Source organism: Oryzias latipes, chromosome 7 (genome assembly GCF_002234675.1).
Source record: "Oryzias latipes chromosome 7, ASM223467v1".
In the NCBI taxonomy this organism is placed as follows: Eukaryota; Metazoa; Chordata; class Actinopteri; order Beloniformes; family Adrianichthyidae; genus Oryzias; species Oryzias latipes.
In genome coordinates this window covers 15,454,628-15,476,068 of record NC_019865.2, presented here as the reverse complement: position 1 = coordinate 15,476,068, position 21,441 = coordinate 15,454,628, and the positions used below count along the sequence as shown (strand labels likewise).

The window sequence follows — 21,441 nt, the reverse complement described above, 5'->3', positions numbered from 1 at the left end:
ACGGGACGGGGTTCTGGCAATTGTAGTTTTCGGTGGATTCAAATAAATTTTGACTGGACTGTTTTTTTTTTTCTGGAAGTCGGGAGGATCTGCATTTTCTGGCATCTCACAACAGGAAGACACTACAAGTACAGTCTATCCTCTTGAGACCTGGCGTCCACCTACGAGGACATCACATTGTGGATTTTATTATCACTGTGGTTAACTCTGATAACCTGGGGATCTGTAACTACGACATGAAAAAAAGGCATGTCAAACAAGAGCTTGGGTCTCAAGAGGCTATGCAGAGAAACTTGTACAAGTTTGGCAGAGAAGCAAACAGTAGGATGAAGGAGCTGCTAAAAGTTTTGTCCTTTTAATTTTTCAAAGACCTGACATACTCATTTAATCCGCTTAAAAAAACGTCAATTCTTTTATTTTTGTTGCAAATGAATTTGGTTGCTTTTGATAAAAGGTAATAAAACACATTAAATATTGTCCTTTTGCAAGGACAAGCCTGTTGTTTCAGAAAAACAAACCATTGGTGATCAATCATTAATTCATGTGCATGCAGACTCCTTTCAGCTATTAGCCTGTAATTTAGTATAACATTATTGGATAATTTGGAAAAATGATTAAGTCCAGTTCCTATTTTTCCCAACAGACAGGATTTTCATGAACAATGAGCTAAATATAGCTCACAAAATGCTACAGGCAGTGTGAATTGTCTGTTTCTTTGTGTTTGTACATGATCGTTTGCAATGCACCTTCCACATCAGAATACCTGTCATCCTGTCAGGCCTTTTGCATTTTCTCTCTGGCTGTCAGCAGCTTTCAGTCAGCAGTTTGATAGTAAATGGAACATAATGTTTTCATCTCTCTACAAATTTCTGTGTACTGATGCTAATGGAGAAATCTGATGTACATAAAAGAGGAGACGGTCTGGTGGTGAGCTAAAAATAAACATGTTTGCTGGCTATGGATTCATAAACAATTTAGAAAAATCATAAAAGAAAGTTGTTTTTTCGTAAAGCTCCTCCTTCTGGAATGTCTAAATTAAATTAGTATGGGGCCAAACTAGGGTCAGCTTAAAGTGAGTGCAAAATCATCTTTTAAATTTGAAAAATAAAAATTGAAATGTTCAAACACTGTTCAAATACTGAAAGTATGGTACACGGTGTAAACTTGAAAGAAATATTGGAATTTTTAAAAAATAGTTTCATTTTGAACATTGAATTAAAAAAAGAAGAGATGACACAAATGGGTGAATAAAACAGATGCTGTTCTGGAGCATAACTGACTTCTGTCCACTGATGTCAATCATGTCCTAGCAGCCAATGGACTCAAAGCCCCAACCTCAGAAAATATTAGGATGAACTAAAAAAGTGATACTGAATTTTGAATTCTGTGAATCTGTAAATCTGTAAATTGAGAACTGAAATTAAAGAGGGAGAGAAATAAACAAAACACAAGTTGAAAATTCAAAACAGCAGGTGTTACAAACACTACTTTTCTTGGACTTTTTTTTTTTTTTTTACAATTTTAGGTTGTTTTTTTTTAAATTAAGTGTCAGATTTACCTTGTCTTGAATTTTAAATACTTTTGTTCAGGTTTAAAATATATTTATTTCAAATTTACAATGTATTTTTTCAAATGTTCAATTTTCCCTTCACGTTTGAAATGTGTACTTTTGAGATTTAAACTGTTATCAAGTGTTCAATTTTTTTAATTATTTTTAGTGTCTCTTCTCTTAAATTACATCCGTTTTTTTCATTCACTTTGATGTTTAGTCTTTGTACAGGATTTATAAGGACTGTATTTTGCTGGCAAAGAGAAATCAAATTATGGGAACTTTAAAAGAATATATGTATTATTTTAAATAAAACAGTAAACCAACATTGCCCCTTTTGTTTTTAACAACCTATCTTTTTTTCAATTGGCTCAAAATCCTACATTTCACTGCAAAGTAAACATGGAGGTCATAGTATTGCCTTCTAAGCATCAGTCATAACATTGAACTGTCTATAAAGGAGGTAAACTGCAAAATGTTTCAAGGCTTGTTAATTTTAGTCAGTTTCCAGCTAACAGCTCCGATCAGAGAGCACTGCCAAATGTTTTATGGCAATAAATCAGAGGAAATGATGATAGTATGATCTCTGGCAGGGCCATAATTACCCCAGTGAGCATTCACAACCCCTATAAGGAGATATTGGCAATCTTCTTTGTGCTTGAGGTTGACTGGTCTCTACTGAGGTGTGAAAACATTTTTGATACTAAAACAGATCGGATCACTTTGAATGCAGTTGCACAATAATAATTTGGGGGAACAATCTACAAACCCCTGTTTGCATTCAGAACTGTCTTAATCCATCGTGGCATTGATTCAACAAGGTAATGGAAACATTCCTCCGAGAGTTTGGACTATAGTGACATGACAGCATCACGCAGTTGCCGCAGATTTGTCGGCTGCACATCCACTGTGCCAATCTCCCGTTCCACCACATCCCAAAGGTGCTCTGTTGGGTTGAGATCTGGTGACTGTGGAGGTCATTTGGTCCAGTGAACTCATTGGATTCCAGCTTCACAACATGGTGCGTTATCCTGCTGGAAGGAGCCGTCAGAAGATGGTACACTGTGGTCATAAAGGGATGGACATGGTCAGCAACAATACTCAGGTAGGGTTTGCCTTTGTAACCATGCTCAATTGGTACTAAGCGGTCCAAAATGTGCAAAGAAAATATCCCCTACACCATGACACCACCACCAACCTGAACCGTTGATGCAAGGCAGGATGGATCCACGCTATCATTTTGTTGATGCCAAAAGTCTGACCCTATCATCCTAATGTGGAAGCAGAAATCGACCAGATAATGTTTTTCCAATCTTCCATTGTCCCGTTTTGGTGAGCCTGTGCAAATTGTTGTCTCAGTTTCCTGTTCTCCAGCTGACGGAAGAGTCACTCATTGTGGTCTTCTGCTGCTGTAGCTCATCTGCTTCAAGGTTGGACGTGTTGTGTGCTCAGATGCTCCTTTGCAGACCTTGGTGGTAACCAGTGGTTTTAGAATTACTGTAGCCTTTCTATCAGCTGGAACCAGTCTGGCCGTTCTTCTCTGACCTCTGGCATCAACAAGGCCTGTCTTCCTGTCTTTTTGGATCATTCTCTGCAAACCCTACAGATGGTTGTGCGTGGTTGTGTCCATCTGGCACCAACAACCATGCCACGTTAAAAGTCACTTCAATCACCTTTCTTCCAAATTCTGATGCTCAGTTTGACCTGCAGCAGATCGTCTTGACCATGTCTATGCAATGCATCCATGCCTGGATGCATTGAGTTGCTGCCAGGTGATTGGCTGATTAGAAATTTGCGTTAATGAGCAAATTTTTGGACAGGTGTACCTAATAAAGTGCCCAGTGAGTATATGTGACTGTTTCCTCCTCATTCTTAGAACATGCTAAAAATATAAATGAATTAGTCATAACTTTTCAGTCTGACCTTGATCAGTTTTTCATGAGTGATCTTTGGTCATTTTGTTACTTTCTCTAAGCTTGCTCACAAAGTTGATGTGCCAATGCTGTCCTAGCAACCTTATTGTCCAATTTAATCAATTATTTCAGTGATTACAAGACAGTAAAGTGAAATTGCTGGGTTTGAGCTAAGCTTAGCTTTTAAACAAGGCCTTCGACGTGTTAGCAATATATCTCTGAGTTGGTCTGACAGGCCATTTTCATCACAACATCTTTTCGCAGGAGTGAAATAATGTCTACCCTTCAGCTGATGCAAATGAAGAAAAATGAAAAGGCTCAAGCCAAGGCTCAGACTTTGGATGAGGGAAGTTCATGGGATTGAAACTAATTGATGTATAGTCTCAACTGATCTCATGGGATGAAACCCAGAAATGTCATGTTAGAGTGTAATTACTTTATTGAATTCTCATCTTTGGCTATTGCATTGATAGTATGCATGGATTTCAGTAATAATATTTGATACCTCATCCCAACAGGAAGTTGACAGTGGTATAACAGAAAAGTATTGAGTCAGCGTGCTCACAGAGGACAGAACCACCTTTTATTAGAAAGCGGTCTTCTCTATTTTTGCATTGCTAATTGTCAAGTCTGTGCAAGCCATATTTATTTGCCCTTTCTGATGACAAGAATTGTGCATAAAGTGAAATCTTTTATTGTAACTAAAAAAGAAATAAAATGTCTGTTGAAAAAATAAAAGTGTAATGTAGCATTCTGTTGATTTTTAACACAAATATTTAATACAAGAGGGACTTTCTATTAGAATAGCAAGATGGCAGCATCTCTTGCTAAAAGGCCTTAATTTATAATAGATTTTTCTTTGAATTTGTTGAAATAGTCAAGCTAATGTGTATCAACGCACCTCTATTACTCTGCAAATGCTCATTCTTGGTCTGAGGGCTGAAAGCAACAGTCAAAGGCAGCTGAAGCAGGATTTATGAATCCCAAATGGCAAGGCGTGCAGTTTGATTTGTAAGGCACAAACAAATGCTGAAACAAATTGACAACATCATCACGAAATCAGTTTTTGGAAAAGTCAAGGCAAACCACAAGTAAAACAGTAATAATTCTTCAGATAAAACAGATTCTCCACATCCATGCGTGGATTTTCTCTATCTTTCTCCCTCAGTCCAAAACATGCTTCATAGGTTAATCGATTACTTAATTTGCCCCTAGATGTGCGAGTGAGTGTGGCCCTGCAACAGAGTGGCCTTCGCCCAGAAGTGGCTGGGTTGGCACCAAAATGGATTCTGTGGGTTCAGAAAATTGATGGATGGATGGATGGATGAATGGATGGATGGAATAAACAATTCATGCAACATCCAAGTTGTTAATCTCAATTAAGATTTAATAAGCTTTCAGATTTTATACAATATTCATGTGACATTAGAGTTTCCAATCCCAATTAAGATTTATTAGGATTTCATATTTAATAAACCACAAATTGTGTTTTTTCTTGGACTCAGTTTGATCTTCTCTTGTCTGGTTCATTCTTTTGTAGCTTCTCAGATTTGCAAAGTTTTATCTTGGTATTTGTTGATGTAAAAACAAACCAATATTCCACATTAACTACATTTGATAATTAAATCAACACCCCATTTTACTGTTTGTTTGTTTTTTACGATTCTCAATTGATATCATTATTCTAAAATTTAAACTTCTAGTCCATATACTTTGAAATTTCACTTTGCAAGCTGTGATGTTTGACTGACTTTCTCGAACTCTAAAGACGAACCATTTCCATTTAACAAAATATTTCATTTTAGTGTTTTTACAGAACACTTGTGCAGCACTCCATCCTAAATTGAAAACTTCCGCCCCCTTGTGGCAATCATAAACAAAACTTACAATTTAGAAAAACATAATCAATAATTCGATAAAACATTCAAAGGTCAATGATCACAGAACTGTAAAATAAACGTATTATACAGACACCAGAAAATAATTTAAAAAATGTAAAAGTTATTTTTTGAATGTATTAGTAACGAGCCTGACCTATAGAGGGCGCTGTTACAAAAAAGGAGCGGATATTTCTAGAACGGCAGTGTTTTGATGGGAACGGAAGTCTTTCTGTTGTTCATCCGCCAGTAATCCACCTCGTCGTGTGAGCAACGATGGCTACCTCTGGGGCTAAACAAGGCACCAAAATTGTGTCCAAAACATCAGCGGGAGGCGCCGGGGCTACGGCAGCCAGCGGCGGGGCTCCCATAATACCCCTGGCCTCCCCGCTCATGGGGAAAAAGAAGAAGCCGTTCCTGGGCATGCCCGCTCCGCTGGGATATGTGCCTGGTCTCGGCAGAGGGTAAGCTAACCGATGCTAGTAGTAGCAAATTGTAGCTTTGCGTGCAACCAGGCAGCCGGTTGTTTTGGTTAAGTGTTGTTGTTTCTATAACCCTGTCATTGTTGTAACAATAAAATATTATGTGATGTAAAGCTACTGTGGCACTATTTTTCAAATTTTCATCGGAAAGAATACATTTTTGGGTGCCAGCATAAGAATCTTGTTACTCAGGAGGCAGATTTTTACTTTTGCACCGCACTACTAGCTAGGCTAGCCACACAGATTTGGTTTTTGACGTGAATTATACAGGCCAGTGTCATAAATAATAAAAAAAAAAATCAGCATTACTAAAGGTATTTTGCAATGTATTTGTACCTTTATTTATTTTTCAATTAGCTCATTCCTTCTACAGTGTCCAATTCTGTAACGTTTGAATGGAAATTCCCTTCTAGTGCCACTGGATTCACCACCCGGTCTGACATTGGTCCTGCTCGAGATGCCAATGACCCAGTGGATGACAGACATGCTCCCCCAGGGAAAAGAACCGTGGGAGACCAAATGAAAAAGAATCAGGAGGAGGATGAGGAAGATCTGAATGACACCAACTACGATGAGGTTCATCTATGGATTGTTTGACAGCGACTTTGCGACTGTGCTGTTTCTCTAAACACCATTGCTGTCGTTTTGTTTGTTTTGTAGTTTAATGGTTATGCGGGTAGCTTGTTCTCTAGCGGGCCTTATGAAAAAGATGACGAGGAGGCAGATGCTATATACGCAGCCCTGGACAAGAGGATGGACGAAAGACGCAAAGAAAGAAGGTTTCTCTCAAAATTCCTCCAGCTTTCCATGTGCCATTTGTGCATTTTTATTCTACACTGTTAAAAGTTAAGACTGTGTTCTGGGGTTGAATGTTGTCTTTGCTTTTGCAGAGAGCTAAGAGAAAAGGAAGAAATTGAAAAGTATCGTATGGAGAGGCCTAAAATCCAGCAACAGTTTTCCGATCTGAAGGTACAACACTTGCACATCAAATCATTGTTGTTTTTAAAAAAAACTTTTGATCAAATGAAAGTTCTCAGTTGACATTGACAATAAGCTTTTTTAATTTATCATTAAATTCATTAGCTTTGTCTAAAGACATATAATACTTTTAAATTATGCTTAAGCCATAAAAATTAGCTCAGTTACTTCAACAAGTTAAACAGAGCCAGTGGTGGAATTTATTGTGAAAGACACTTATTTAAATCAGATAATAAGGATTTCTATTTTGCCAACATCTATTTACTGGGGTTTTTGCCTTCTAAGGTTTGTGTTGTGTGAGCTAAAGTAAAACAAATGTTACATCAGTGTTGAAACTGTTCTGTTCGATTTTAAACTGTTGCCAAGAATGCAAAGACATGGGTTTAGTGTAATAGTTGATATTTTGATATTTCTTTCCTGATGCTGTAACTTGGCTAGAGTAGAGAGAGAGAGGGATCTTTCCAAAAGTTGAGATATGTATGCCAATACCGGGAACCCAAATGTAGTATTGGTTTCTAAATATTGCCTTTTTTTAAATGAAAATGAAGAAATTATGTTTAGCAAAAATGCATAAATTTGGATCTCAAAAACATTTTTCCGTGTTTAAATCTTTTCACATACATATCTGTCCCTTAAACCACTAAACAAAAAAAAACAAGCATTAAAGGAACAATATGTTATCAAAACAACATATCAGTTCACTCAGTATGACTTTGTAAATGCGAGGCTTGCTAAAGATAACCTGAATCAAACATGCTGCACTCAAGTAGCCCACTGACACCGACTAAATGATTCATGGGTCACTTGAGGGCCGCACAGATGGAATCCACTACTTACATTATTTCCAGATTATTTACTATCTGGTTCTACACATTTTACTTTAGAATACTACTGGATTCTCTCCACTTGATTGATATCCGTAACTCAGTCTTGATTGATGTCAAACAGTCTTTGACTTCAAAGAAAAAGAAACTTGCATTGAATAAACAAAACCAGGAGTTCTACTCAAAATACGGATTTCTTATGGCAGGTTGTTCCCATGCACTAAGACAATTTGCTAAATAATCAGCGATCAGCTCAAACGTTATGAACTGCACTTAACTAACTGAGCTTTCCATCTGCTATATGTGGATGCTGCTGATAAGAGTTGCATACACACTGGATTCCTGTGCATTATTACATTTTGAAGATACACGTTTTAGTGCTGGTTGTGTCATAGTATTCTGTTGCATTTATCCATCACACCTTAAAAGACGGTCTTGTTCAATTCAATCAATGGCTAAAAAGAATCAAACTCAATCCTAAACAATAATCTACAGTAGTTTTTTGTCATTTATTTTTTCTTTATATTGGCTGGAAGTGATGGTGCTTTTGACAATGATTTCATTTTTGTGAATGTTGTAAACTGAAGCTATGTCTCCCAGTGTGCTGTAGTAGGTGTGCTATGTTAGTCATTTGTGTTCTGATATTGTAATAATTAGACTTTATTTTAATAATTCATACATATTTTCCAATTCTCTTTTTGTTTTCCTCTGCCTTTTTAGAGAAAGTTGGCCGAAGTGTCAGAGGAGGAGTGGTTGAGCATCCCTGAAGTTGGAGATGCAAGAAACAAGCGTCAAAGGAACCCTCGCCATGAAAAACTCACACCTGTCCCTGATAGCTTCTTCTCCAAGCACCTGCAGAGCGGAGAGAACCACTCCTCTGTCGACCCTTTGCAAGGAGTCAGTAAATACGCGCACACGCACAAGATCCAACTAGAAGCACTGAAAACCATGCATCATGCTGCAGTCCCAGTTTAGTCCAGCAGGGGTCAGGAAACTTCACCTAAAACAGTCTTAGCAACTGCCAAATGTTTATGATACTGCTACTTTGTAGCTTCTGTACAGCAGCCGTGAGCTGATGGGTATTTGGACAGTAACAAGATGGAATTAGTTTATTGGTTTTAGTGCTTTATAACTGCAGTCCTGAATTCAGGCTGTGGAACTGTGGCCCTCCTTTGGCTTGTTCTTCTCTTATTATTCATTCTTATTCTTTCGTGCGTTTTTTTGTCCGTTCATATCTTCTGCATATTTTATCTGATTTCTGCCATTCAAGTATCAAAATGTCCTGCAAATTGAGGACATTATTGCTATCTTCTGCGATTTCTGCTACAACTTATGGTTTTTCTGCAATTCAACAAAATTGCTGCAAAATGTTGCCATAGAAGTACATAGGGGAAGGCTCTTCAGCAACTTCAAACTTACTGCAAAGCTAACTTCTGCATACTTTATGCCGTTCAAAAAATTCAAACATGCATTTGTTCTGCTCTTTTGTAGACTTTTCTGCTGTCTTTAAACCATTTTGGTAACATTTAAAGTTTTTCAAAATTTTAAGTTGTTTGAATTTCAAATATAATGGAAGTCAATGGAGACAGTGCTTCAACTTCTCTGTTTTTGAAATGCATCTCCTCCTATAATTTCTCAACAATTATTTTAATCTGACGTATAGTTGAGACACAGCATCATTTTGTTTGGGACATCTGTCCATCTCAGACTCTGTAGCGTTTGTGCCTACGTAGATGACATATACAGCTGCGAGCAGTCCTGGAATTTGAACCCGTTGCCATGGAGACAGCACTCTCTTTCAGACACGCACAGACACACTGAGACGGGCTTTGCAAAAGTTCAGGGGACCTTTGACACTTTCAATGACACATAGATGTTTTTTTATTCAAAGTTTCAAACACAAATCCCCGTGTTTGGAATAAATTCTGTTTGTATGAACAGCTTTAACTAGCATAGCATTAAACCTTTATATTAACATCATGCTAGCTGTAGGTGCAAATGTAGACATTCCTTTACATTTTTGTTATGTAACCATTACATCTACATTGTGCTGGCTCACTTATGTTAGATCATTTAATTTGACATCTATCAAGGGTTTTCAAGCTAATTTGGCATTTAGCTAAAAATTTTACAGGTTTTTTTGCAATGTGAATTAATTGCAGCATTATAATGGTGATGTCTTCTGCAGCTTGGCAATCCGAAAACCTCTGCAGATTTTACGCAAACAGCTTCAGCAATTTATCCAGCCTTTTTCTTTTCAATACATTTCAGCTTCCTCTGCTAAAAGTTATGCGATTAAGCCAATAAAAGCAACCACCTTTTGCAATTAGTCAGTTAATCGTATATACCCAGGAAATGCAACTTTTCTAGTTATTCTTGGCACATTTTTTGTCATTTTCAGTTCACAGCATAGAAAAGCAGTTTCACACATTTACAGTTTGTTCACATTATATATTCTATCTTGTTACACTTGTGAGGGAACTGTAATTGGAAACCGAATTCCCTGGAACAATAATGCTCCTTCTCTTCTAACATTATTTCCTGTCTGCACTAGCTGGGGGGCCTGAACACACCTTACCCTGGGAGCATGACCCCTGGTCTGATGACACCTGGAACAGGAGAACTGGATATGAGGAAAATTGGTCAGGCCAGGAACACTCTCATGGATATGAGGCTCAGTCAGGTATGCTTTTTGTGTAATTCAGTATGACTTCCTCTTTAATCTGCTTGTGTTCTGCAGTGATATGGATAATTGTTCTGTTGCGTTTGACTTTTGCTGTGCAGGTGTCAGATTCTGTGAGCGGGCAGACAGTCGTGGACCCTAAAGGATACCTCACAGATCTGAACTCCATGATCCCAACTTATGGAGGAGACATCAGGTAACGACAGCGCGGCCGTAACTTCTTTTCTTTTATACGCGTTTGTGATCCCACCATCAGATGTTTCCACTTCCTTGCATAACAGATAAGATTTTCTATGCATTAACCAAAAAAAGCATCGGATAAACCTTTTGTGTGAAAGAAAGTGGGAAAGATTAAATCAAAGCGCTATCTAAAGCTGTGCATTTTTCTAATTTTTATTTTTATTTTATTTGGTAAGTGCGAACTGTAAAGTTGGGGAGATAGCTTCTAAATTTGCATCTCAATGAGTAAGAGGTTCCCGGGAATGTGGGAAGTTGTTGAGATTGTCTGTTTTTGATCATTTGTATCTAACTCTTTGGGTGCAGTGACATCAAGAAGGCTCGCTTGCTGCTGAAATCAGTGAGGGAGACCAACCCCCATCATCCACCTGCTTGGATTGCTTCGGCCAGGCTGGAAGAGGTCACTGGTAAACTTCAGGTGGCGAGGAACCTGATAATGAAAGGCACAGAAATGTGCCCAAAGGTAAATTTGAGGTTATTGCAGGCTTGATCGAAGGGGTGTGACAATCACAGCATCACCGCATCGGTGATGACCGCATCACAGCACGTTTTTTTCTTCTGCATATGGTGTGTGATTGGAACTAATAAACACATTAAACACATTCATCTTTGCTGATAATTTACTTTTTCTGCTAGTCCCGTGTTCAGACTTCAGGGGCTTCTGGGGGAAACCTTTTATTACTGTTCTCCTTCACTCCCTGCGCGGCTCTCACTCCCTCTTGCGCCCCACACGCTCCCTCTCCTTACACACACGTGCGCGGTTTCAGCAGCACATACAAATCCTCATTGTACAACAGAAATTCCGTCTCGCGAGGAAATGCGACAAATTTACTGCGTTCTAATTATTCATTTCCATTACAAGTTGCGTGGGTGGTGGTGTTTATTACTGTTCTCCTTCACTCCGTAACACCAAACACGAACGGGCTCTGTTAGATTTCGATGAATATCACTACATGTTTTGTTTGGGAATTATTTCGTGCAGCGCAAAGTTACGTGTCTGTATAAACAAAGGCGGAGCCTCCCGCCACGTGTTCTTCATGGGTGTCAGGCTTCATGGCTACCGGAAAGGTGACAAAGTGTCTGCAGTCTGTTTATTACTGGGCAATATATAATATTCTGAGAAGATGTCTGTACCAGAGAGCACAGGTGAAGCCTTGCTTGCAGCTCCAGAGCGGTCCGCTGCAGAAGAATTAACACACTTGTGTGCTCCTTCCTCCTACATACGCAGCGTGCTGACACACATACACATAGTCATTCTACAACACCTATATAGTTAGTTCATTAGGTGGATAGGTAGTAGTTAGTGGTTACTGTTATTTGTTAATAAAGAATACTGCGTTGTAATTGTATTCATTTGCAACGCAGCCGCGGGGGTATTTTGTGTTTGGCCGGGGGGGGGTTAACCGCCACACCGCCCCCGCTGCTGGTTCATCACCGCGGTGATCAAAAATCCCACACCGTCACAGCTCTACTTGATCGTCTGTAAAATGTTTTATTTTTGAATGAAAATATTTCACTTTATTGTGGTATCTATAAATGCAAACCGAACTTTCTAGCATTTCAGTTTTCCTGTTCATTTATGAAAGAATCTTTCATGAGGATTTGTGCCTCTCAACCAGAGTGAAGATGTGTGGCTGGAGGCCGCTCGGCTCCAGCCCGGAGACACGGCTAAAGCTGTTGTGGCGCAGGCTGTCCGTCACATGCCGCAGTCCGTCCGCGTCTACATCCGAGCTGCTGAGCTGGAGACGGACATCCGGGCCAAGAAACGGGTCCTCAGGAAAGGTACACTTCTCAAATATTGATTCTAATAAAGCCAAATTACAGTTACTCGAGTAGTGGGTCTGCATTACTTTTTATCCTGTCTGCACATGTTTTAAATTTTGTGCAAATAAGACGGATCTGTCTCCTTCTGGTCAAAATTCATGAGGAGTTTTTTCTTTAAAAGTTCTTGAACAGAATGTCTCTTTTCAGGCATATTAGGATAAGGTATAAAACATTTCCTCAGTATTACATTTAGCAGCTGTGTTTTTGGCCTCTCCTCAAGGCCAGGAACTGCATTTAACCGCGGTGTTGATGCCCCACTTCATGCTTGCACACACAAGCACGCACAGAGCAGCATTTCCCAGCAGCATACTCTGCTGACAGAGATGGATCGGATCGTCCTCTGAGGAAGAGCCCTCTTCGTTTCTACATGTTCAAATGCCTGTGTGCTGCTTTACTTTCGAACTTTTCACAGCATTCTGTCTTCCCGCCCAACACTTTTAAATACTACTGCTAATGCTCAACCAAACAATGCTGTTGAACGTGTTTTTGCCTTTTTATAGTTACTGAGATCAAAAGTACCTTTTGATGAACGCCTCTTTGCTGTCTTGTAAAATGTTGATTATGGTATAAATGCAGATTGTTGATGCTTTTCATCCAATGACACAACTCTCATAAAATACAGAAAGATATTGGGTTTTAAAGACTGGTTCTCAGAATTTAAAGAATTATTTCAGTTAAAGATTTTTCTAGTAAAATCTACACTGGAGTTTATATCTAGGTTTGTTACTGGATAGATTAGATTTATGACAACAATTCTCTCAACAGAAAGGCGTAGTCGCAGATACAACAGCTTAAGAAAACAATGCTTCCTGAGATGCAGTGTGAATGCTCCAAAACTGACCAACCACACTTGCAGAATTTTGGTTTTGTTAATGAAAAGAAAAGCATCTATCTTTTTAAAAAAAAATTATTAACTGACTGTTGTAATGAGCTAGTTGAGCTACAAAACATGCTGATAAAATGTCTTTCGTGCATTAACTTTACTGTTACCCAAATAGCCCTGGAGAATGTGTCCAAGTCGGTCCGACTGTGGAAGGCAGCTGTAGAGCTGGAGGAACCCGAGGATGCCAGGATCATGCTCAGCAGAGCTGTGGAGTGCTGCCCTACAAGTGTGGAGGTATGTCTGTGATCTTAAAATCAAATGTATCCCATTTATTATTGTGGTATGCCACACGGCGCCATGCTGCGAAGGCCATTTCCGTCCAACTGTTCCTCTTCCTGCAGCTGTGGCTGGCACTGGCGCGTTTAGAAACGTACGAGAATGCCCGCCGCGTCTTGAACAAAGCCAGAGAGAACATCCCCACGGACCGCCACATTTGGATCACCGCTGCCAAGCTGGAGGAGGCCAATGGCAACACTCAGATGGTGGAAAAGATCATTGACAGAGCCATCACGTCACTGCGGGCCAACGGCGTAGAAATCAATAGAGATCAGTGGATTCAGGTTTGTTCAAATCTAAACGGCTTATTTCCCTTCGTCTGGTTTAGCTGTTTCTCATTTCAACTTGGGATATTCCTGTTCAAAATCCAGCAAATGTTGAAAATGTCTTATTTTAATTTGTTTAACTTTAAATGTAAGTTTTTTTTTATTATGTTAACTTATCTTTTTTTGCCTTGTTTTGCCTTAGACTAAAGAAAAACAGTTTTTAAATCTAACTGATGTGATCAAATATATTCCAAGTACATTTTACAATTTTTCAAATGATAAAATACAAACATTTGTATGATGTATCCAAAAGTCAGCTCCAAATCTTTTTATACTTATTCCCTCCCCCCTTTCACATTTGTGGTTATGCTTTCAAAGCTTGTTTTGTTTAATTACTTCCTTGCGAAATCCAAACGATTGTCAGACGATAAATCTTGAGTTTTTTCTCCTTTACATCAAGTCCAAGTCAGTTCTGAACACTTTTAAACTCACTCATTTCTTTCTTCTTCTTTTTTTTTCCTGTTAGAAAAATAATCATGCAAAAGAGCCTTTGGAGAAAATAAAAGATACACATTAAATCTACTTGTATTACATCAGGTAGATGTAATATCTGACAGAGGAACCGTTAAACTCCCTTAGATGAGTCATTTTTCCTGAGTCGTGCTTATTAAACAGCTTAAATTCCGATGTGTAATTTGGTTTTTTTCTTCTTTCCTTAACATGAGTTAAAAGAAGGCACAGCTTTGATGACCATTTATCCATCATTACACTTGAGACTACATGTTAATATGTCTCACAAAGCTGTTTTGACTCAGCCTAAAAACCTTGGAAGGAGTTTGTTGCCAACTTTTCTAACATGCCAGCATTTTGGCAAACGTCCTGTTGCTTCATTTAGGTGCAAAACAAGCCAGAACTGTGACTGACGTTTCCTTTGTTACAGTTCAGTTCTTTTGCAATAACAGGCGCTCACAGAAAACCCCCTTTTGCACAGTTTTTCTGTTTATTTTTCCTTTGACTTTTTTTTTTTTAATAACATCTGGCAGAGTGAGTGCAAATAGAGGCTGAATAACTGGGTTACAGATGCCTCAACATCAAGGTTTCATGACCGATTCTAGTAAAGAACAGATCAGTTCTTCAGTTCTGTAAGCAGGCAGAAGTGATGCAACCAAGAAACCACTGCGATGAACTAAGATGCTTTGAGTCCTAGGAGAGTTCTTTTGCTCTGAGATGTTTTTATTTCTAAAAAATCTGATCTTTAACCTGTAAATCTTCACATACATGTTAATTAGTAACTTGGGTTCATTTAAGGATTCGCTGCAGGAAGCGTCTTATTTTGAAACTGGCCTGCAGCTTTGGGCCACAATTCAAATTCTGATTTTAACTTGATTGCTTTCTCATTCATTAGAAATGAAGCTGCTGGCATGAGCGCTCATGCCAGCAGCTTTCATCTACATGAAAATATTCCTCTGCTAACCTTATACGTTAAACATAGTCATCACAGTTGTGATCGGATGGTGAAAAACCTTTATTTTGGTGAATGTCACTGTGGATTGTGCATCGTTAAAGTAACAGGAATATTTATTGAGGCTAAAGAGCCGCCGGAGATTTCAGACATCCAGAGTTCATGTCATGAATCCTTTGTCAGGGTTGTTCAACACATCCCAGGCTCCTCATCAGTTTCTCTGTTGATGTTTTTAAAAGCTGCCAGTAGAAACCGTTATTTCAGTAGTTTTTGTTCATAAATGTTAATAGTTTTTTGTATTTATTTAATCATGCCTGAATGTATTTACAGTTAGATAAAACATATTCTTTAGTGTTTTTCCATTCATGTTGGCGACGTGACAGTGTTATGCCACATATCATGGCACCTCTACCTCCATTCTTTACTGTTTGAGACTCCCTGTTGCTCAGTTCTAAGTTTGTTTTCAGCTGCATTTCTTTGCTGTATCAAATTTTTATTTCTCACATTATTTTCTGCCACCTTATCAGTCACAGTTGTTCCTCCGTCTGAATGTGTGCTGCAGGATGCTGAAGAGTGTGATAAAGCGGGCAGCGTGGCCACTTGTCAGGCTGTGATAAGGGCAGTCATCGGCATTGGCATTGAAGAGGAGGACCGTAAACACACATGGATGGAGGATGCTGACAGTGTAAGTTGGTTGAATTTGGAGCACAAGACGAGTCGGATCACTGCACAATGCACTGCTCAATTATCTGGCCAATTACATTATGTGATTTTATTTTTTTAATGGAGTAATTAAAGGCCTGTGGTTTTTGTGCTCCAGTGTGTGGCTCATGGAGCTCTGGAGTGTGCCAGAGCCATCTATGCCCATGCCCTTCAAGTGTTCCCCAGTAAGAAAAGTGTCTGGCTCAGAGCTGCCTACTTTGAGAAAAACCACGGGACCAGGTCAGTCTTTTTTTTTTTCAAACATATTTTATCATCCATGAAGTCGTGCTTTATTATCTTATTCTCCTTGCTTCATTTCCATTAATTGCATTCGATTCTATCTCTGTCACTTTTTGTTTTCTAACTTTTCATGGTGTGCCTCAGGGAGTCTTTGGAGGCCCTGCTGCAGAGAGCCGTAGCTCACTGTCCCAAAGCTGAGGTCCTGTGGCTGATGGGTGCCAAGTCCAAGTGGCTGGCTGGTGATGTGCCAGCAGCTCGAAGCATCCTCGCTCTGGCCTTTCAGGTGGCGATGAACTCCTGCAAACTCTGGACACATTATCATAATGATTATAAATTAGCTTTTAATGCAGACCAGTCCTTTGTTATTGTTTTCTTTTTAGGCCAACCCAAACAGTGAAGAGATCTGGCTTGCTGCTGTAAAACTGGAGTCTGAAAACAACGAGTATGAGAGAGCCCGCCGACTGTTGGCCAAGGCTCGCAGCAGTGCACCAACAGCCAGGGTGAGCGCCTGTGTTTGTTTATGCTCATTTCTCTTCCCTTATTAGGACCGTTGTGGTTACAACCATTCTTTTGGGAGGCGCTGGTCCTCCTGGGAATCAAAGTTTAGCTCTAAAGAGGAAAAACGTCATGTCTGCCATTAAAAATGGGGCCAAAATATCAGTAGTTTTGAAGCTGTACCTATAGAATTAGGTTTGAATTCAGACTTTGGAAAAATAAATGGAAGTCCTAATAAGGATATTGGAGTTTTAAAACTTTTTCTCCCAGACTTCTCCTAATACAAGCATTTAAATGGAGACTTCCCTAACTTTCTGATTTGCCTCCCAATATGATTGAACAGTTTATGATTAAATTAGCTCATAGTATAGTTATAATAAACCACATTTTTCACAAGATTGTCTGACAAGAGTCATGCCAGATTTGGCTATAATGTTGTGTTGTTTCCTGTCAGAAACCCGTTGTTCAATCATGATCTAAAAGAAGGTTGTCTCAGTCTTCTTTACTAATTCTGTTGAGGCCAGCAGTGTCAGTTAGTCATCTCCACTCACTTTGACAGGTGCTTTCAGAAAAGCCTGTCACCTGTCACCGTTGATCTTTATCGTGCTCCAATCCCGCCTCATATCGCAATTGTGTGCTGAGAGATGCCAACCTAAGAGAATCTACTCTGCTGTGGGCTGTGCTGATCCTGCTGTCAGACTGTTGAGGAAGCTGTTGATTTTTCAGGCTACAATGATAGAAAGTGGCATTGAATGGCTCACTTCTCAAGGCTGAAAAAAAGATAAATCAGAGTCCAAAATATAAAAAAACAGCCCAGACGTAACATCAACATCTGAAGAGACTCGAAAAATTTCCAGTTGAATATTTTATCCTGTACTTGTGTTGCCAATCACAGAAAAAAAAACATTTGATGGGACACATTTTAGGGTCTGTTGGTTCAGATACGCGTCTGATTATAGATGCTGAAATCCTTATTTTATTCCTTTTTGGGTAAAAGAGTAAAAGGTTTTATTGTTTTTGAATTGTTCATGTTTAATGTACTTGTTAAGTCTAAAATGTATATTAATTTATGTTTAGTGACCTATGTTCTTTATTTGGTAAAGTGAGTTTAAACTCCCGACTGCTTTTATTTTTATTTTTTTATAACAAAGCTCAGAAGTATTTTGCACTAATATAAATTAGCTTAATTGCAGCCATTGTTGTCGTTTTTTTGTGTATAGTGAAGAGTGTAGTAATCTTGTATGTTGGGACTGTAGCAGAAGTGTAAACTATTGTTTTATGGCTTTGTAACAAAGTCCAGACTTGAAATCTCTGACAGCCGGTATAATTCTGAATAAGGTCACATCCAGGCTTGCTGTGTAAAAAACACATTTGAACTTTTTCTTTTTTTAAATTTCAGGTCTTCATGAAATCTGTGAAGCTGGAGTGGGTGTTGGGAAACATAGAAGCTGCTCAGGATCTGTGCACGGAGGCGCTGAAACATTACGAGGACTTCCCCAAGCTTTGGATGATGCGAGGTCAGATTGAGGAGCAGTGTGAGAACATGGACAAGGCTAGAGAGGCGTATAACCAAGGGGTGAGGGGAAAAAAAAACAGACCAAACCTTAGGTGGATGAGCTCTTTAGGTGATAATTATCTTTTCTGTTTCCATAGTTAAAAAAGTGTCCACACTCAGTGGCGCTGTGGTTCCTGCTGTCTCGTCTGGAGGAGCGAGTCGGACAGCTGACGAGAGCCAGAGCGATCCTGGAAAAGTCTCGGCTGAAAAACCCTCAGTGCGCCGACCTTTGGTGAGAAACTCTTGAACCCTTCAGATTTCTCCCCCAATGAAAAGGAAAAGACATTTCTGTGTTTAGAGACACAATCTAACAGGAACATTTCTGTCTGTGGGTCTATTCTTTTGGTCTAAACTGAGCATAGACGTGCATTTAGAATCATTTTTTACCCTTACTTGTTTAAAAGAAACGTATAGAAATGAAGCCAAATGTCTATTGTTCCACGAGCTACATGTGTGTGTTCATCAGGTTGGAGTCTGTCAGGCTGGAGTATCGCGCTGGATTAAAGAATATAGCCAACACACTCATGGCCAAGGCCCTGCAGGAATGCCCCAACTCTGGTGAGTCATGAAGGGAGGCTTCTCCTTCTAGTTCAGAAATAAACAAACATACAAAATCACAGCTTCTTGTGCAAAGTTGTTCAAACACAATGAAAGAGAGAACATTTGTAAATTATTTTCATTACATTTTCTATTTGGGATTTTATTTTTTTTAATTTAATTTAATGTATTATTTTGTTTTTATGTCCTTAATTCTAAATGATAAATAAACAAACTCCTCCCAGCACAGAGCTGTTACGTCCTCAAATACACATGTCGTTATGGGATATTTTATTTTTGAACAAAACTAGAATTCAGTTACTAACTTCTGCATTTCTTTGGAAAAAACTGGATAAAAATACTCTTTTTAATGGAATTAAATGAGAATATGTGTCATGTTGACAATTGAATAAAAATGTAGCTGATGTTTACTCTTTAAAAAGGTTTTTTTGATACTTGGAGGGTTGAAAATGTGTGTTGTTGTTTTTTCTTTTCCTCCCCCAAAGGCATCCTGTGGGCTGAGGCAGTGTTCCTGGAGGCCAGGCCCCAGAGGAAGACCAAGAGTGTGGACGCTTTGAAAAAGTGTGAACACGATCCTCATGTGCTGCTCGCCGTAGCTAAGTACGTCTCCCTCTTTCCACCCTATTCTGTGGTATTTGGCTTTGCTGTCTTTTATGAAAAAACTTGTTTGACACCAAGAATTTGCTATGAAATGATTTACACCATTCCAAATTTGGATGTATTCTTCTAGATACCAGATTGCTTCTGCACTTTGAGATGCTCAACTTTTGCGTTGCGTGTTTTAGGTTGTTCTGGAGTGAGCGTAAAATTACTAAATCCAGAGAGTGGTTCCTCCGAACGGTGAAGATTGAGCCTGACCTGGGCGATGCTTGGGCTCTCTTCTACAAGTTTGAGCTGCAGCATGGCACACAGGTATGATGGATCTGATGTCTCGACTTGCACGACTTTTATCAATGATTACATCAGCACGGCAACACTTACGAGGATATTTATGTGTGTATCAGGAGCAGCAAGAGGAAGTGCGAAAGCGGTGCGAGAATGCGGAGCCCCGCCATGGAGAGCTGTGGTGTGCCGAGTCCAAACATGTCCTGAACTGGCAGAAGAAAACAGGAGAGATCTTGGAGCAGGTAGCCAGCAAGATCAAGAACACGTTCTGAAATTTGGGAAGCATGGACTGAAATCACCTGGAGGACTCTGGCAGTCACCGGCAGAGCGGAGAGCAGCTATAGACTTGATTGTGCTTTACCAAGACTTGCCCAAAGTTCACACAAGCTTTTCAGTTTGTTGTCACAGGATTATAGCATCAAGTCTGAAATGATCTGAAAGCAGGCAGAAAATACAGCTTTTCCTTTTTTTTCATCTGTTGTCTGACTTTAGCTGTCTTTGGTGATTCTTCTGTGATATTTTTGATTCTTGTGAAATTTCAGTTTTGACCGGAGCATCTCAAACTTCTGCTAACATGAGGCATCATGCTAGAAATAATGTATTTTTTTTTCTCTTTTCTACGCCGCACCCGGTATAATCCCACTCCCCAAAAATAAACACAAATTGTTTCATTTGTCTCTCTTTAGTTCTAATTTTGACCTGAATGCTCCTATATTTCTTATTAGCATGAAGCCATGAAGGTTCAAAGAGCTTAGAAGTATCTTTGAACTTATGGATCACCAAGGATTAAGTAAATAAACAGAAATATGAATTCATTTTTTAGACTTTGTTTCTGTTATAATCAGTGAGACCAACTTTTTCCTCTGACAATGACACCCCTTTGTATTGTTCAGGGAGTCTAGATAGAGTTAGCTCAGACCTTCTTTTTTGTTGAGGTTCATGTCTGTTCTTAAAGTTTCTGGCCAGAAATTAGCGCATGCATTCCCGTCCCCCTGTGCAAAAGACCCAATCCTGCTTTGCCCTGCAATTTGAAAGAAATCTGTAAAACTTTACGCAATAGAGTGTGCAAAATGACAATGTAAAAACTCCATGTTTGGTTTGTTCAACTTTTAATTTTTGTGTCTTTACTCCCAAACAAACAATGCAGACCTTCTGAAGTGAATGTTTGGTTGAGGGGAATTCTGACTCCAAACTCAGTGAGACAGACGATGATCTGCAAATGATGTTTTCAAAGTAAGGCTAAACATAGCAGCTACAATATTCAAGAGAAGTCTCTTCATGCATCTAGAAAAAGTTTTTTTTAAACTTTTGAGTCTCAATTCAGCAGTAATTATCTGGTGAGATCTTAAATTACACTAATATCTCATTTAGATTTCATGAATAAAATTTGCATTTGTTCCACAGGATTAGACAGTTCTCAAAGTTTCTGTCATTAAATGACAAAAAAATATTTCTCAAACTGAATTAAATGCTGATTCTTGTATTTTTACATCAATGCAGCTGAAATATAACTTTCTTTCTATAAAAGTGTTTTTCAGATGTCAGAATAAAATGTGAGAATATGGGAGAACAAAAACTTTCATTGTAGGAAATGTTCTGCTGGACCAGTTCAGTTACCCCCACCACCCCCACCCCCGCAGTCGGTTCCCATAGTTGTTTATTGTTATAAAATGTGGTTTCTCATTTTTTTTGTCTAAATCACAAATAAAGGGTTTCTTTATTTTATCATTCAACCATAAACTAGACCTCTAA

At 38.9% G+C, this 21,441-nt stretch overlaps 1 protein-coding gene across 1 annotated transcript; it reads left to right on the top strand.

Moving 5' to 3' along the window:
* Positions 1-5,565: 5,565 nt before the first annotated feature.
* prpf6 (pre-mRNA processing factor 6) lies at positions 5,566-20,505 on the top strand. Its single transcript, XM_004070505.4, has 21 exons — positions 5,566-5,803; positions 6,235-6,397; positions 6,482-6,600; positions 6,712-6,790; positions 8,344-8,520; positions 10,178-10,306; positions 10,408-10,502; positions 10,850-11,006; positions 12,163-12,325; positions 13,366-13,484; positions 13,592-13,810; positions 15,817-15,939; positions 16,075-16,196; positions 16,341-16,479; positions 16,577-16,696; positions 18,091-18,267; positions 18,345-18,478; positions 18,713-18,804; positions 19,290-19,404; positions 19,590-19,716; positions 19,809-20,505. Exons 1-21 carry the CDS (start codon positions 5,616-5,618, stop codon positions 19,959-19,961), a joined length of 2,910 nt encoding a protein of 969 aa, XP_004070553.1. The 5' UTR covers positions 5,566-5,615; the 3' UTR covers positions 19,962-20,505.
* The last annotated feature ends 936 nt before the right edge of the window (positions 20,506-21,441 follow it).

Coding starts and splice junctions, on each gene's coding strand:
- prpf6 (XM_004070505.4), top strand. CDS start 5,616: ATGGCTACCTCTGGGGCTAAACAAGGCACCAAAATTGTGTCCAAAACA. Junction 5,804..6,234: donor GTGCCTGGTCTCGGCAGAGG/GTAAGCTAACCG, acceptor ATTCCCTTCTAG/TGCCACTGGATTCACCACCC. Junction 16,480..16,576: donor TCCTCGCTCTGGCCTTTCAG/GTGGCGATGAAC, acceptor TTTTCTTTTTAG/GCCAACCCAAACAGTGAAGA.